At 40.2% G+C, this 16,710-nt stretch overlaps 1 protein-coding gene across 6 annotated transcripts in view; it reads left to right on the top strand.

The window, feature by feature from the left end:
• LOC102237367 (solute carrier family 12 member 7-like) overlaps nt 1-14,485 on the top strand; it is a 59,219-nt gene extending 44,734 nt beyond the window's left edge. For 3 of the 6 annotated variants that reach the window (XM_014470967.2, XM_023326360.1, XM_023326363.1), the window contains exons 11-26: nt 25-82; nt 339-513; nt 603-721; nt 865-963; nt 1,721-1,840; nt 1,981-2,085; nt 2,391-2,559; nt 4,406-4,601; nt 4,847-5,016; nt 5,157-5,288; nt 6,627-6,734; nt 7,023-7,139; nt 10,290-10,465; nt 10,916-10,930; nt 11,474-11,607; nt 12,482-14,485. In XM_014470967.2, coding sequence (XP_014326453.2) covers nt 25-82; nt 339-513; nt 603-721; nt 865-963; nt 1,721-1,840; nt 1,981-2,085; nt 2,391-2,559; nt 4,406-4,601; nt 4,847-5,016; nt 5,157-5,288; nt 6,627-6,734; nt 7,023-7,139; nt 10,290-10,465; nt 10,916-10,930; nt 11,474-11,607; nt 12,482-12,573 — 1,985 coding nt within the window. In that variant the 3' untranslated portion in view covers nt 12,574-14,485. The remainder of the gene's footprint in view (nt 1-24; nt 83-338; nt 514-602; nt 722-864; nt 964-1,720; nt 1,841-1,980; nt 2,086-2,390; nt 2,560-4,405; nt 4,602-4,846; nt 5,017-5,156; nt 5,289-6,626; nt 6,735-7,022; nt 7,140-10,289; nt 10,466-10,915; nt 10,931-11,473; nt 11,608-12,481) is intronic. The other 3 variants (XM_023326361.1, XM_023326358.1, XM_023326362.1) reach the window with 3 other exon arrangements.
• The last annotated feature ends 2,225 nt before the right edge of the window (nt 14,486-16,710 follow it).

The raw sequence follows: 16,710 nt of genomic DNA, 5'->3' as shown, positions 1-16,710 counted from the left end.
ATTTGCCTGAGCTGTTCCTGCCAGACGTCTCCGGTGTGATTTTCTTTGGTGCCTGTATCGAGGGAGTCCTTCTTCGAGACAAGTGAGGGTTTAAACTGTCCAACCCTTTGTTTAGGGAAGAAAATGCGTACTGGAAAAATTTAGTTGATTAGTTTTTGTGATAATTTCTATCATTAATTTTTCCACAGAAATCAGGTGAGTCAAAAACACTGAAGTATGTTTTTTTTTTAAAGCCAGGTTTTAGCTGTTGAGGTTTTAGTTTATTGCTCAAATGCATCCATATAAAATCATAGGAATAAACGTTACTGTTAGAATACCTCGCTTGTTTAATCCTGCAGGTTTGGAGATTCGGTGAAAGGGAACCTTGTTATCGGCATCCTGTCCTGGCCGAATCCCTGGGTGATCGTGATCGGCTCGTTCTTCTCCTGCTGTGGAGCGGGTCTGCAGAGCTTGACAGGCGCTCCTCGACTTCTGCAGGCTATTGCAAGAGATGGTATCGTCCCTTTCCTGCAGGTTGGACACAAACATCGATCCAGTCAAAGCAGTTTTTATTTCAGTTTGGATTTGCATCAACACCAGACTAACTGTGTGTCTGGTTGAAGGTGTTCGGTCATGGGAAAGCTAACGGAGAACCCACCTGGGCTTTGCTGCTGACGACTGGGATCTGTGAGATCGGCATTCTCATCGCCTCCTTGGACGCTGTAGCTCCCATTCTCTCCATGTCAGTACCTGTTTACGGATTACTTCCTGTTCTCCCCTCTATAAATGCAGATTATCACTGATCCACTAGAGTATCCTTATTTTTAAAGCCAATTTTGAAGTCATAAAGTGGGAATTTAGGAGATTTTTTTTCTTGGCTTGCAGGTTTTTCCTCATGTGCTACATGTTTGTCAACCTGGCCTGCGCTGTTCAGACCCTGCTGCGAACACCCAACTGGAGGCCACGCTTCAAATACTATCACTGGTAGGTGTTCAACTGTCTTTTGTTACAGGTGCACTGGAGATGAACTTGACTTTGTTTAATGGCCCACTTTAAAGCCCACTTTATGTAACTTTTTTATGAAGAAAATGTTTTTCTACATATTTGAGACAGATGATCTGTGAAAAGATCGATCTCCTCCACATCCTCCCTGAGCTACTATTGCCATCTGACGAAATGTGCCGCTTCCAACCAAAAACAACCAGTCAGAGCGAGGAGGAAGGTCTTAGCGCTGTCAATCAACCTTATGTACTTGCCTCTAAATGTGCTAATGGCAGAAAAAGAACTTTACTGTTGCAGAAAAAACATATATCTGTCATCATTGGTGGCCACGCTAACTAGCCTGAACATTCAGAACATGATATGGTAGCTACAGCATGCCAGAGTGCAAGGAGAGCTGAGGGTGAATGAGCAGCACCACACAAGATTGATTGACAGCGCTAAGACCCGCCTCCTCGCTGTTATTGGTTGTTTCTGGTTGGCACTAAAAGAAGGTGGAGGAGCTCAATTTTTTTCACAGATTCTGTCTCATACCATACTGTCACGTCATAGTGACAGTTTCATCAAAAATGTAAAAAAAAATAATTTTTTATTAAACTTACATACTGCTGCTTTAAGATGAGGGCCAGTTAGGGACAATATTGCAGATTTGAATCTTTCAAAATCTTCTTTGTTCTCCATTTCAAATTATTTGCATTTCTTTAAAGCTTTATTCTATAAAATGTTGTCATTCCATCAACAGGACCCTGTCCTTCCTGGGGATGAGCTTGTGTCTTTCCATCATGTTCATTTCATCATGGTATTATGCCATTATTGCCATGGGGATCGCTGGCTGCATCTACAAATATATCGAATATCGAGGGTAGGACTCATGTTGCCTTCAGAACCGTTTTGGTTCCAAGTGAAGGAGCTGTAAATTTGCAGCTAAATTCAAGAGAAAACACTAACAGTGTGCTGACAGAAGGAGCTGGGCTTCATTCTTTGGTTGTTTTTCCTTGTCAGAGCTGAGAAGGAATGGGGAGACGGCATCCATGGCCTGTCGCTTAACGCCGCCCGCTACGCCCTTATTCGCCTTGAGGAAGCTCCTCCACACACCAAAAACTGGAGGTATGGGATACTTTGGACTTGACTGGGTGTGTTTCGCACAATTGTGATAACAGTTGATGCAGTGGAAGCTTCCTTCCAGTTTGGTTGCTTTATAATAAAGTAATAAAGCTACTACAGCTACTCCTTTAAGAGTAATGTCTTTACACACACCTGTTGCTTTGCAAACCTAAGTGAAGTGTATTGGCAGAGACATTCACTCATATTTGTTAATTACTTCCATTTTTAAACCTAATCAAAGACATCACACCAAAACATCCACATGGAAACTGAGTGACTTCAAGTTTTCTTCTTTTCTCTCCGTCTAGGCCCCAGTTATTGGTGCTCCTGAACCTGGATTCAGATCAGAGTGTCAAACACCCACGTCTGCTGTCCTTAACTACTCAGCTAAAGGCAGGGAAAGGCCTGACTATAGTGGGAAACGTTTTACAGGGAACCTACCTCAGTCACGAAGCAGAGGCCAAGAGGGCTGAGCAGGTATAGTGCTCACTCCAAATAAAAGTTGCCTCCTCAGCATTCCATCTACAACTTCAGAGGCTTGGTACGGAGCAGCCCAGTCCTTTCTGGTGAAGTGGTAGAAGTGGGATGCATCCTTGGAGCTGGAGACCCCTGGTTTAGGTCCACACGTCAATTCAGCTTCAGTGGTCTTGTGTGGACATTTCCTTAGTTGCTCATATATCCATAAAGTAGCTGTCCTTCATACACAAGTGCTTCTCAAAATACCCGAGTACCATCAAAAACTTGATTTATTTGAATGATTTCATGGTAAAAGTGGAACTGTAAATACAGAAATGTTATTGCCTCCAAAAGCAGCTTTAAGACTGCCGACCTGGCAGCTCTTTTCCACCTTACCCCAGCGAAGACGCTGTTTCAAAGATTGGCATAAGAAATGCGACAAGTGAAGTCAAGATTCTGGATAGAGGAGCTCTGATTTCAGCAGCAGCCACACCTGATCAATCTCCCTCTAGTACTCTCTAGACTGCTTTTTCCACTGTAGATGGCAAACTTTTTCCTTCCACTCAGGAAAAATTATTGTGAAAATTCTTTCTATTTGCCCGTTTCCTTAGTATTGATGTTTTTAACCTCCTGCTGGAGGCAGCCAGTGGCTGTCTGTTACACATCTGTTAGGTTAGCAGTCTATTACATGAACACATTTCTGCATTAAAAATATTTTTTATTGGTCATCAGCATTGACAGAAATAAATAGTTGAATTAGATTGTTCCAATGTGTGAGTTTCCTAAAAAAATAAATCAAGCCTAAATTAACAAAACCATGAACATGGCTTAAAGGCATAGTCTGCCATCTACTGGCAGTAATGAGTGATTTCCTTTTTACCCTAGTTTTAACCATTTTAATCAAGACACCCTGTTTTCTATTTAGATAAATGGACTGCTACTTTTTCACATACATCCATCTTTAAAGTCTTGGATGCAGGGTTCACATGGGTGCTTAAAATCCTTGAAAATGTTTTCTTTTTATTTAGGTGTTTTCAGGGTTTATGTGCTTGATTTCTCTATAAAGTGCGTGGTATTCAGACTTCACAGTTTTGGGAAAAAGTGCACACTAACGTTTGATTTACAAAATTAGGAAAACGTTATTTACAAATGAAACCAGATATTTTCACAAGCCTAATGGAAAGACACATTTTTTTCCCTGTCTGCAGTTAAATCAAACTTTTATTGTTGTGGTTTTGTTAGAATTGCCAAAATGATTTCTATTTGGTAAAGTAAACCAAAGTTAACCGAGAACATTTTTCAGGATTTTTGTTTTTGTTTTTATGCATTTCATTTGAGCAGTAAGGTAATTTACCTGAACAGGATTTGTTTGGATTATTTTAATGTAATGAATATTTATTATTCCTGATGGTTCAGTTGATCCACTAGGAATAATAATAATAAATTATCTTATTGATTAATATAATTGAAATAAAGGTTGGCTTTTTTATATTTCAGTTTTGGAAATTGTGGGATTTATTTATTTATTTATTTATTTTGTTATAAATATCTCGACTGGTTTTGTTTTTTGACCAGTCAGATGTTTATGAAACATAAAATTTAGTTGCTTTTAAGTTTCCCCTTGTCCTTGTTGTAGAATGTAGATAGTACCACAAGATATTATTAATAACAGTAATAAATTGTATCATGGAATAGTGAATTGAAACTCTATTTTTTTTTTAGTTAATTATTATTGTTTTTATCTCCAAACCTACCTTGAAAAGTGCTTGAATTTTACAGCGGGATATGTGTACAAACCCTGTGGAGGGATATCACGAAATTCTTGATCAAACTCTTAATGGTTTTTCATGTTTTATTTCATACTCAGAACATCAAGTCAGCGATGGCCACTGAGCGCACCAAGGGTTTCTGTCATGTCGTGGTGTCTTCAAACCTCAGAGATGGAATCTCCCACCTCATTCAGTCTGCCGGTTTGGGGGGCATGAAGCACAACACGGTGCTGGTGGGCTGGCCTGGAACCTGGAGGCAGTCCGAGGACCCACAGTCATGGAGAAACTTTATAGGTACAGCACAGAGGGGGGGAGTCAGTTAGACACTTGGACGAAGGGGAAGTTCTGATGCTGCAGTAAGGTCATCCATGCACACTGACTTAAGCAAATGTACAAAAATCAAAAAGATTAGTCATAGAAAGCATCAGAATTCCTCTGAAAACAATGTAGAACATCGACTGATTAAAGCAACCACATCATTTGTAATACTTTGTGGTATTTTTCTACCTCTCATTGGCTTTCTTCTTCTGTTCATGCAGAGATAGTGCGTGAGACCACGGCAGCCCACCAGGCCATGCTGGTCGCTAAAAACGTGGACAGTTTCCCCACTAACCAGGACCGCCTCGGGGAGGGCACCATCGATGTGTGGTGGGTGGTTCATGATGGAGGCATGCTGATGCTGCTGCCCTTCCTGCTGAGACAGCACAAGGTACGCAGATGGCTTTGAACTCTCTTTGTCCGTAAAAGCTCCATAAAGCTTTACAATTTGGTTACTTGCGCAGTACTTTCTTCCTTTAGACACACAACCAGAAATGATTCATGTCACGATAATCGCTTTCCCTCTTGCAGGTGTGGGAGAAGTGCAAGATGCGCATCTTCACAGTTGCCCAGATGGATGACAATAGTATCCAAATGAAGAAAGATCTCCAGATGTTCCTGTACCACCTGCGGCTGGATGCTGAAGTGGAAGTGGTGGAAATGGTGAGATTTATAGAATCAAAAATGGCACAATGCATGTCGATAGTGTTGTGTTTTTTTAACAACCTTTCTGCTAAGGAGAAAACCTGGAAAGTATGTTTTCCTTAATCTCTGCGTTTTTTGGAACATGAACAAAATACACACTATAAGATACTTTTTGAATATGTTGTACTGTTGACATTTTAGCAAAATATGTTTATTTAAACGTTACAGTAAAAAGTAGATGTTATGGGTTGTTGTCAAACTTTTGGGTGCTGGTGACCAATAAAACAGAACAGCACCATCACATTATCGATAACCTGATCGTGTTTCAGTGGCATGAGAACCTTCAGTAAATAACACTGCAGCATCGCCTTCCTACTCAGCTGATATTAATCTACTTCATGCCAATGTTTACTTATTGAATTTTTGCACATTTTGTAGAATGCTCAGTAAACAAAAGTGTAGCTACAGCTTCACCCAGCTAAAGTTATAAAAGTTCTTATATTTATAATTACTGGAACTAGTAGTGCTAGACGAGATCAGAAAACATTAGCTATGTTTCTATTCAATTGTAACGCAAATTCTGAGCAAACTTTTAAAATGTTGCAACAACAAAAAAAAAAAATTAGGCATGTTTACATCTACTGCAGGCTACACAAAGCAGAATTTCATCAGATGTTAACACATTATGTCAGAACAAACTTTACAAGTCTGTTTCCATCTCTCCTTTAGCACAGTAACTCTTCAGAAAACCACAGAAACCACCTCAAGGAAGCATGACAACATTTTTTGTAAAATTGAGGAAGTTATTTAGAATTTTCCAATTTCCATCAATCTTTTCTAAAGTTATACTTTAAAATGCACATAAAAACAGATAGGTGGGAAAACAAAAATTACCTGAGTTAAAGATTAGCTGAGCAGATTTTTTTAACCTTTATTTACTAGTTAATAACACACACTTTATGACCCCGACCAACTCCTCAGGCTCTGATCATGCTGCTACACCACGTGACTAAGGCGCATGTTTAAGCAGCAACAATAAGATTATTTCAGACATTAACAGAGGCAAAAAATATTCCAACAATATTGAGTATTTAGAAATGAAGAAGTGTCTGAAAGGAGCCAGTTACTTCCCAGCGTCTCATGTCATGATATGCAGACTCTCTGTCTGCACTGATGATGAATCGGTCACATCAGTGTGATGAATCCTCACAGGGACTCCAACTGATGGCAGCCTAACCTACTTTCTGATTAATTCTTACAGCCTCTCTTTAACTGTGCATAGAGTCAATAAACAGTTGATGTGTCAAATTCAGTGCAGTTCTTCAGACATAAACGTGTGTTTTCTTTCCCTTATAGCATGACAGTGACATCTCAGCCTTCACGTATGAGAAGACGTTGGTGATGGAGCAGAGATCTCAAATGCTGAAACAGATGCACCTCTCCAGGACTGAGAGAGAAAGAGAGGTAAAGTTCAACACATCACTGTTTCTATGCATTGTAGGAATCCTCAGATCATGCGGCTTGGACACCAAGACCCAAAGGTGGTGTTCATTTCTGCTGAATGAATATAATATTTTTCCATGTGAACTAATGAGCTGCCATATTTCCTAAAACTGTTCCACAACGGTCAGTGACACATAAATCTGTACACCCCTACATACACACACACACACACACACACACCCACACACCTGGCCAAGCTGTTCCCTGTTCATCCCACTCTGCCTGTCTGGCTCCGGCTTCGATGCTCAGATTCAGAGTATCACTGATGAGTCGCGTAACTCAATCCGGAGGAAGAACCAGGGAGCTACCGAGAACTCGAGCGTCAGCCGGCATTCCTCAACAGCGGAGGACATTCAGGAGGACGAGGTAGTTGGTTCATGTCAACCCACTGTCCCGTTACTGTAGATAGGCAGAGTCGTCTTCACAAAGCTTCATCTTTGGCTACAGTGGTCATCGTCTTTAAGATCTGGACGCATTTATATCTGGACTCGGAGATGGTTGTTTTGCCCCCATTTTTGCCAGATGTCAAAAAAAATTGATGTTCAAACATGCAGACATCAGGGTGTTTCTTTAATCCAGTGAGGAGAAGGAAAGTGGTAAAGTAATATTGTTTTGAGAAGTATTATTTCATAAAGCTATTACTTATCTGAGGTTTTTACATTAGATAAACATTAGTATTGGTGGTGAAATGAACCATTTAATGTTGTGTTTTTATGTTCAAAAAATAATTCCAGAAATGGTTGTCAGAGTTTTATTTGTGGAAAATGCCTAATGTTAGAGAGGAGAGGATGTTGATAATATAACAGTCAGTTAAACATGAACATTAGAGTGTTTTTAGTGTCACTTTAAGAGCCACGCCCAGAGTTCTCTGGCTAATCCTTTGAGCTTTTTCACCTTCTTAGTTTGAGTTTGTCCTTGTCCATGCAGTATGTGGGTGGCTGTAATTCAGGGAAGTAAGTCGATATTGTTACCGTGTTTCGCTGCCCTGCAGCAGCTTTATGCAGATGTTGCGCTATATTCTGCTTCAGGAGGCATCACTTAAGCTCCAAACTCCCAACCTTTTATTAACTATAAGCCAGGTTTATGCTGTAAGGACTGTAGTGTAAAGAGCCAGAATGCATCATTTAAGATGACCCCATGTTGAACGTCTAAAGCCCAGATATGCAAGTCCAGATTGACCCAACAGTAGTGCTACTTACTGTGTAGTCATGAAAGCTGCTTTGTGAACACCAGCCCTCTGCATCCTGAAGCTGCTTCCCAGCCCATCCATCCTCATCCCACCCCCCTCTGCACTGTGAACACCAAGAGTGGATAATGTTGTCTCACAAACCTTAGGCCTCCGAGTTTCCCCCGATGAAGCATGTGGTGGTTGTAATCCCAGCTACAGAGCAATATTGACCTCAATGTTTTGCTCTCTTTACTGTCTTCTGTTCTTGTTTTTTCATTTTTGTTTTTGACCTCAGCCATAGCTTTCCCTAGTTGACCATAGCGGCATCCTCCAACTGCTTCTTTTTCCCATCTGCATGAATTGAAGACAAGAGAAAAAATAACTTTAAAGCGTTTCCACTTCATCTTGCTGACTCATTAATATGCTTATACAACCATAAATAATGCAGTCCTAACTGATACAAGTCAGTCCAGAAAAATTTACTGTGGAACTCTTCTGCTGCAGAACCATGAAGACATCACCACCTGGTCATTCTGTAGTGTGGTTGACTGCTTTTTCTACAACAGGTTGCTGAGATTGCATTATTCAGGGTGTGTGCACATCCTTAAAGTGTCTTAAATTCAGTTTTTTAAAAAACTAAGCAGGCCTTAAATACTTAAAAAGGTCTTAAATTTTGTTGTATCAGGACTATTTGATCTCGTGTATATATTGTTGTTTTTCTTGTGGGACATTTCTGTCAGAAAAAGTTTGAGTCAAACTCAGACCTCTTCATTATGTTCTGTGATTCAACACTGTTGAGGCTACCGCTATAAGTAGCTGCTAATATAACCTTAGCTGATATCACCTAGCCGATATGCTGATGAACGAGAACAAGTCGTTCATTACAAAACCGCAGACAGAGCCTTCCATTCTTTGAGTAACACAACCAGGCAGATTAGAGGTGTTCCTGCACTGATTCACGCTCCCTCCATGGACTGGCGTTTGCTTTGACAAGTTTAAATAATAATTAAATAACTAACACATGGGGAAAAAGCCAGCTACATGCTAGGGTTTGCAAACACACGTAAGAAAGCATAATTTCTGTCTTTGAAATGATGCTTTTTTGCGTCTGTCATGGTTTATCACCAGCTGGATGGATGACATATGTTTTTTGCCACTGACTCACTTCTGTTGCTAATCCATATGAGGCTAGGTAAATTCTGTCAATAAAAACTTTTAAGCTTGGTTAAGTCATGAAAAGCACAGAACTGCAGCCAAGAAAGCACAGACAGACCCCAGAAATTTCAGTTTCTGCTATAGTTGATTGTAATACAGTTAGATTTCCCAACCGTCCCCTACATTTATATTTTTTATGGTCTTAAATTTTATTCAAGGTGGCATTAAAAGATCTGGAAAAGTCTTAAATTTGATCTGCTAAAACCTTTAGATACCCTGTTATTAGACAGATCTTGTTTGTTCAGAATTTTGACCTCTTGTTGTTACAGTAGTCGAGATGTTTTTCTAATATTTCTGCTTTAGTTGGTCTTTTATTATTGATATCAGGAGCAGAGGTGATGTTGCCTAGCATGGGAGTCCTAGTGAGGTAGTCACTATAAAACAGAATTGACCAGCATCCTGTACGTTAGCAGGTCGTCTGCTTGTTCCCTAGAGAATGTTGGTCCTTACTTTAATTTATAAACTTCCAAAATAATGGTGACTTTTCCAAATCTGATAGAATGAGATAGAAAACTCATAAAACACATGAGCAGGTGGTGCTGTAACACTGCCACAAAACAGCACCACGTTTGTTATTTATGAGACAGTAAGGTGTATGCTACAGACACACGGGCGACACTTGCTTCTACCATGGGTAAGTGCAAATTTATCACTAGTTGGCTAGACAAAGTTTGTACTTTTCTGTGGATATAAAGGTCTTAAATTCCATTCATATTGGTCTTACAAAAGGTCTTAAATTTGAGCTGGTGAAACCTGCAGAAGCCCAGGTATGCTTCTTGATTCAATCTTACACCTCAATGATGTTGAAAATGGCCGTCTTTAAGTCTGGGTAGACACAAGAGTGCTGTTTTTAGTATAACCTACTAACACTGGTGTACATTATGTTCAGTGGTCGAAAAAACAGACACTATAATTGAGTTCCTGAGTTTCTATTAGGATTATAAAAGCTCTCAGGGTCCAGGGTTGCATGTGTTCAAACTCCTTCCGTCACCGTTCCCAATCACATCCCTGTGTCATTGTGTTCCATCCCACTGACATCTCCTCCTTGTTATCTCTTCTTTGCAGAAGCCTAATCCTCCCTCACATTTTTGTATTATTATCATTTCTGATTGTTTCCTGTGCCTTTCTACCAGGCCCAGCTCATCCACGACAAGAACACTGCTGCTCACGCCGTTATGAACAACAAAGAAGAAGCCGGACCCGACCGGGTTCACATGACCTGGACGAAGGACAAGGTCTCAACAGAGCGGAACCGGACCCGGGAGCCCAACGCCAACATGGCCGTCCGGGACCTGTTCAACATGAAGCCGTGAGTGTCTGTCTGCCTGAGTGTTTCCGGTCAGAAGAAGCTGTTGACATCAGTGCGATGCGCTGTTGTGACATGGTGTCGTTTGATGTGCGTTGTGGGAGACATTAGCACCATTCTGAGCAGCTCAGCAGTAGTGATCAGAGTCCAGGGTCGCTCACTGGATCACTGTACGCATGTTGTGTGTGTGCTCAGCCTGCATACGATGTGCGCATGTACACTTGATGTGCATGGCGGGACGCCTTGCTCACTAACGTTTTCGTTCCGTACTGTCCACAATATGAGCATCAGAGGTAGAATCGGTCTGAAAAAGACTCCCCAACATGCATCAAACAGCCTCATGTCACCGTCAGGTCTACAGTTGGAAGCATGCAGTGTTGTGGAGCGCTGCATTGCTGTTGTAGAAGCATCTAAGCCTGTTTCTGTTGTTCTTTCCCATTTTCCTCTTTCTAGAGAGTGGGAGAGTCTGTAAGTTGCATTCATTTTGTCCCGGGCCCACTGTGTCCTGTTGCCGTGGTGACTAGCCTCTATCACTGTCCTCCAGCTCATTTCCTCCTGTCTTTATCTGTGGTGTTCCCATTTGCTCGAACTGCATCGTCCAGTTTCAAACGCCGTGCTGGCTGCATGACCTGCTCCGATTTAAACTGCATGAAACTCTTGTGATTTTATTGGCTGTTGCATCTTAGCTTCCATGTTTTTCATCTTCCACCAAATGAAAAACTGATTTTGCTGTAATTTTGCTTCTGTGCTGTATTTCCTTGTGATCACCGGAAATAAAGAGGCAGCATTTAAAGTGACAGACTACGTTGGCATAAACTTCAGATTACCTGTTCAGTGTGAACACATCATCTTGTGTTTAAGTGCTGCCTCTTTGTTTGAAATTCTAAAAGCTTCTGTCACTTAACCGAGCCTGATTTACGTCTAACACAAAACGCCTCTTTCTCAATAAAATCTTCATACTGTTTTTCCTTTTCTGCCACTTTCCTCACTGCCAACGTTTTGTCAAACCAGGAACCAGTCGAATGTCCGCCGCATGCACACAGCTGTCAAGCTGAATGAGATTGTGGTCAACAAGTCGCAGGGAGCCCATCTGGTTCTGCTCAACATGCCAGGACCACCAAGGAACAGAGGAGGAGATGAAAACTGTATCCTTCCACCGGGTTTTCATTAGCTGATGATCCCTGTGAAAGCTGCATGTTCATGCTGCAGGGGGCTACGTCAGAGTTAGCAGCTCTGCTTGGCTTTCCTGAATCTCACATAGTTTAACTCACATTTTAGCTGTTCCGCTGCAGCTTTTCTCATCCGCTTCATTCTCATAATGCTCAGGGCTGCTTTAAGAGGCTGACTGGAAACAATCCCTGCTCACCTTCCCACAGTTAAAGGCACTTGCAGGCTGAAGATAGGGGACATCGATTTATCGGCCAGCTGATTTTTCGGCTCTGATTTCCTTAATTTTGGGAGATCTGCGATCAGCCAATGCTTACATGTGAAGCTTATCTACCTCAGCAAAGGTTTAAAAATCAACCACTGTCCTGTATTGTTCTGCAGTGAGAGAGGTTTGACTGACAGACCGGCCCACTGGGTCACATGTGCAGCTAACAATAGTCACCAAACTGTTGCCAGCTCTGTGACTTTGTCACTATATTTAATGATTTTTCAGACAAAAGAAAACTGGTATCGGCCAAAATCAGAATCAGCAGGTCAGACTTTTTAAAGATCAGTGATCAGTGCACAGATTGTATCAGTGTGGTTTAAAGATCACCAAGTGATTAGAAGCAGTATTGACAAAACTGTTCCAGGTTGTTTTTGGTACCTTAATAAAACTCCCTCCTGGTCTCTATTTTCCTTGGAAAACACACTAATAATTTTCTGGGTTTATGGAATAAAATAGCACATCAGTCCAACTACAAGTCTGACCACAGCTTGTCTAAACTGCAGTGTGTAAAATAGTATATATATATACATATATATATATACTGTGCAGCTTGTTCCTTTCTTCCTTGACTCTGGTTCTCTAAGACATGGAGTTCCTGGAGGTTCTCCTGGAGGGTCTGAACCGCGTCCTCATGGTGCGAGGAGGTGGCCGAGAAGTCATCACCATCTACTCCTAAGAATATCTAAAAAAGAAGCGAAGCACATAAGGGCATATTGCCATGGTTACCGCTCACCAGGCAATTGTTTTTGTTTTGTTTGTTTTTTTTTTGTTTTTTGGGAGAGAAAAAGCCCAATTTGGTTTTTATGAAGGGTAAAGGGGCTTACTGGGGGGCTGACTGATGATCTGAAAGACGTCGGTATGAAGGAGTCGGCTGCAGGCTGTGGTGAGCGCGGCGTGTCCACGCCGACCCACAGAACCCCCGCTGAGAGGAGGAGGAGCATCGAGACATTTTATATCTGTCACTTCACCCTGTTCTGTTCTGTTCATGTGAAGCTTGTAGTTTGTTCATGTTGTTCCTGGTGCGACCTGATGAAGAAACCTGCACACGGGTTCATGACGGAGAGCGGGGCCGAGGAGGATCAGCCCGCCGCTGGGATTTCCCTGAAGTTTTAAAGACTCAACTAGTTTTAGCTGCTTTTACATTGTGGGTAAATATTGTTCCTCTGACACTCATGTCTGCATCCAGCCTTGTGTTGTGTCTTTCTCTATTTAACATGCTAAAGGACCAGCCAGTAGGATGCTTTACATGCACCTTTCACATTTCCATGAGCGCTGTTGATTTTCTCCTTCTGTTTTCATAGAGAAAATAGCCATAACTAAAGTCGAGCTGGTGCATATAGAATATCTGCAGAACTGCTTGGTTGGGAACAAATATAAATATATAATTAGTTATTTTTTTTAAAGAGATAGCTGTTAGACAGCATGCATTCGTATAATATTTAAGCCAATTGGCTAGAAGTCATTGAAGTGGCCCTCAGGATTGTTTAGAAAAGCACAAGAAGTCGTGATTCGGTGTAAATCTCCCCATACTGTTTTGGTTACAGCACTGTTAACTTTGCACATCCTATCTTTGAGCACTTAACTCACTTTTCTCTTGATTTCTCAAGTCAACATGAATTGTTTTCCAACACCACTAAATTGTTAACAGAAGCTAGAAGGCGGCAGGTGTTTGCGGTCTTTTTTTATTAGTCATGTTTCTGTGTTTTTTTGATGCTTTATTGAGCAGAAACCTTTGGCTCCGAGTCCTAGACTGCATTAGATGAATTATTGTACAGGAGGAAAAAGTGCCAAAAAAAAAGACCCCAAGGAAACTGTGGGAGTACGATTATTTAATGCAGCTCTGACCGTGGCCGCACTCTGGTTTCACTCTGCTCTCTTTTTAGATTTTAGACCATTTTATTTAAACCTAGAAATTCACTACAGCAGAGCTCAATATTTCTACAAGGATTTTTTTTTAAGGGCATTTTCAACCCATGTAAGGTGTGCTGCATAGAGAAGAACCCCTCACCCTGTGTACCTCCACAGTTTCTGCTCCTGATTAGCCATGCAGTATTTTGTTGAGCAGAGTCTCGTTCTCCTGAACTTCTGTGACGGCGAATGCGACGTCTTTATCTCAGTTCTATATGTTACGTTGTCGTGTTCAGGTGTTAAATGTATGCCTGTAAAACTTTCTAGTTTTTTTTTTTCTTTGTAGTGTTTGTTACATCACACATGATATTCTGTTACTTATAAGTGTTTATTTACAGGTGTGAATTTTACAAAAAGAGGAAGAGTTTGTGTGAAGACAGCAGTGACTGTCTTCTATCCCCCCCTTTATGTTTGTTCCAACATGCGCAGCACAAAGAAACACAAACATCCAGAGACTTTCTGGACTGAAGCTGTTTGGTTCTGTTTCTACATGAAGTTGGATGTTACTGTTTGTTCTACATCTATAGTAACCAAAGATGGAAAAAACGATTAAAATTAAAAAAACCACACACTTTGTTTTAAGAAGTTTGGAAGTTGTAAAGATGAATAATAAAGAGGGGTTTTGTTCTTTGTAATGTGACTGTGGTGAATAAACGCAGCTGTGTGGGATAACCAGAGGACATTAAATAAGAGGTAAATGAAGGTAAGCTCAGAATATGTTCAAATCCATAATGCCTTTACAGGTCAAATAAAATTAGAAGTTTTAGTTTGGGAGGAATTGGTCACAATTCTGTTAGTGGGCATCACTGGCTGTATTTTTATCAGGTCAACTGAGGTATCGTCCAGAACAATATTCACCGTGGTGAGGAATAATCTAACAATTGAAAATTGACTTTAATTTACTATTAGTCAATTTTTGTCTGTTTTGTGCTTTTGCTGGTTAGTTCAGTTATGTGTGTGTTACACCAATTATCTAAATGTTATAAAGCTCAAAGAAAGTACAAAATTACTAATGACTGAAGTTATTATTCATGATCCTACTGATAGTCACTCTGAAAAGGAGGCATTGAGCTAAATATGGATTATCTACATATAAAAGAAGCTGAAAATGAGCCTTTTTCAGTGACTTTATGTTCCTTCATTGTACAGAAACTTTGGTTTAGCTTTATACATCACTGAGTCCATTTATTAGTCTTTTTCTTTTAGTTCCATAGTGGGGTCCATATTTTTGTTGTGTTTATAGAAATGTTTCCAGCCAATGAGAGGAAAAAAATAAACAAGAAGGTTAGTAACGGTTCCCTTTATTAACTAGTAAAGCTGGTCAAACGTGTGGCCATTTTGTATGCAACTAATTGGTTTCTCATTACCGTTTCAGTCTAAACACGTCCACTTGAGTCGGCATGCAGTAAACTTTTTAATCGTATGTTTTTTTTAGGGTGTATCATTCAATAATCCCTAAATATTAAAAGTTGGGACAAATCAGTTTTAGGGTTTATTGGTAAAACAGCAAGCTACCAGAAGGGGGCAACCTTTCCCTTTTTGAGCATAAGCCAAGCCTCAGGCTGCAGTTTGCATGGGGCAAAGAAAAAAGATGGTTTGTTTCAGATTAAACAATCTTGCTTCTTCACAATGTTAAACAATGTCCACTAAAGAGCAAATCGGTAGGAAAAGTGGTTCTGTTCACTCACATTAACGGGAGAGTGAACAGTTACGACAAAGGCAGGTCACTTTCAGTAGAATTAGACAACATAGAGCAATCCAATAACATCTATTCGCAATTTCCTTTTTTTATTACCTGATACAGGTATGCTGAAGTTTTGGACCATTAGTTTTGCAAGCAAGATTTTTTTTTTTTTAAGACTCAAAGAACAGTTTGTCTTGTACTTAAGAATTTGAGGAGGTGTAACTGTTTTGTATTTGTGAAAGACTGAAAAAAGATTTTACAACTAACAAATTACTCTTCTCGACGAAGCACGAATACTTTTGCACCAAAATTACCTTCATATAAAAATGGCCAAGCTTCTGAGCATGCGCAGTCTCTTTATGCAATATATGTGACTTTGAAAAGCAACAGACTGGGTTGTTGAATTTACTCAGTTGCATCAACAAAGTAAGTTTTTGTGACTTTAACAAGTAAAAAATCTAAGCTAAGCGTATTATGGTGTTTTATGTTTGAAATTTCAATATCAATTAATTTGGCTGTAGGTTCATTTATTTAATTAAATAATTCACTGAGGTCACTGTTTTGAGTGTACTGATACTGCGATGTGGAATTTGAAATTTATCAGAATAATTTAAACTTCTGAGACAAATTAAAGTTCAAAATAAAGTATCTGGCAGCTGAATTTCCTGTTTCAAAATAAAGTCTCTTTCTCCTAGCTTAAATAAGGCATTTCAATAAGTTCTAAATGTATTGACAAATCCATTTTAATTAATTATACTAATTAAAAACTAAACTGGATATAATTATCTATTTAGTTAATTATACGCATTTGTTTGATTATTCCAATAATTTTGTGTATTATTCTATTCGTTGCTTCCAATAGAAGTTTAAACTCTTATGGCTTCATTAGACTATGCTTTAAAATTGGATGTGTTTGATGGTGTGTGTGTGGGGGGGGGGGGGGGGGCGGTGTAAAGGCAAGTGACCTAATCATTTGGGCGATATAAAACGTGGGGGGTTTTTCTGCACCTACAGTGGTTGTCCTGTAGGTGGCACTGTATTGAGTCCTAGTAAAGTTGCTCATGCAAATAAACTATAATCAGCCTCACACATAGAGAACAGCTTCTGTGTTGCTGTCCACTGTAGCGGCCACTATGTATGAAAGGTCAAAATCTATCTGGTCACTCAGGGGTTAAACCTAGCAACCAATTGCCGCGTAAAGTTAGGTAGTTTCGTAAAGAA

This window comes from Xiphophorus maculatus, chromosome 21, assembly GCF_002775205.1.
Source record: "Xiphophorus maculatus strain JP 163 A chromosome 21, X_maculatus-5.0-male, whole genome shotgun sequence".
Lineage (NCBI taxonomy): Eukaryota > Metazoa > Chordata > Actinopteri > Cyprinodontiformes > Poeciliidae > Xiphophorus > Xiphophorus maculatus.
This window is presented reverse-complemented; position numbering and strand designations above follow the sequence as displayed.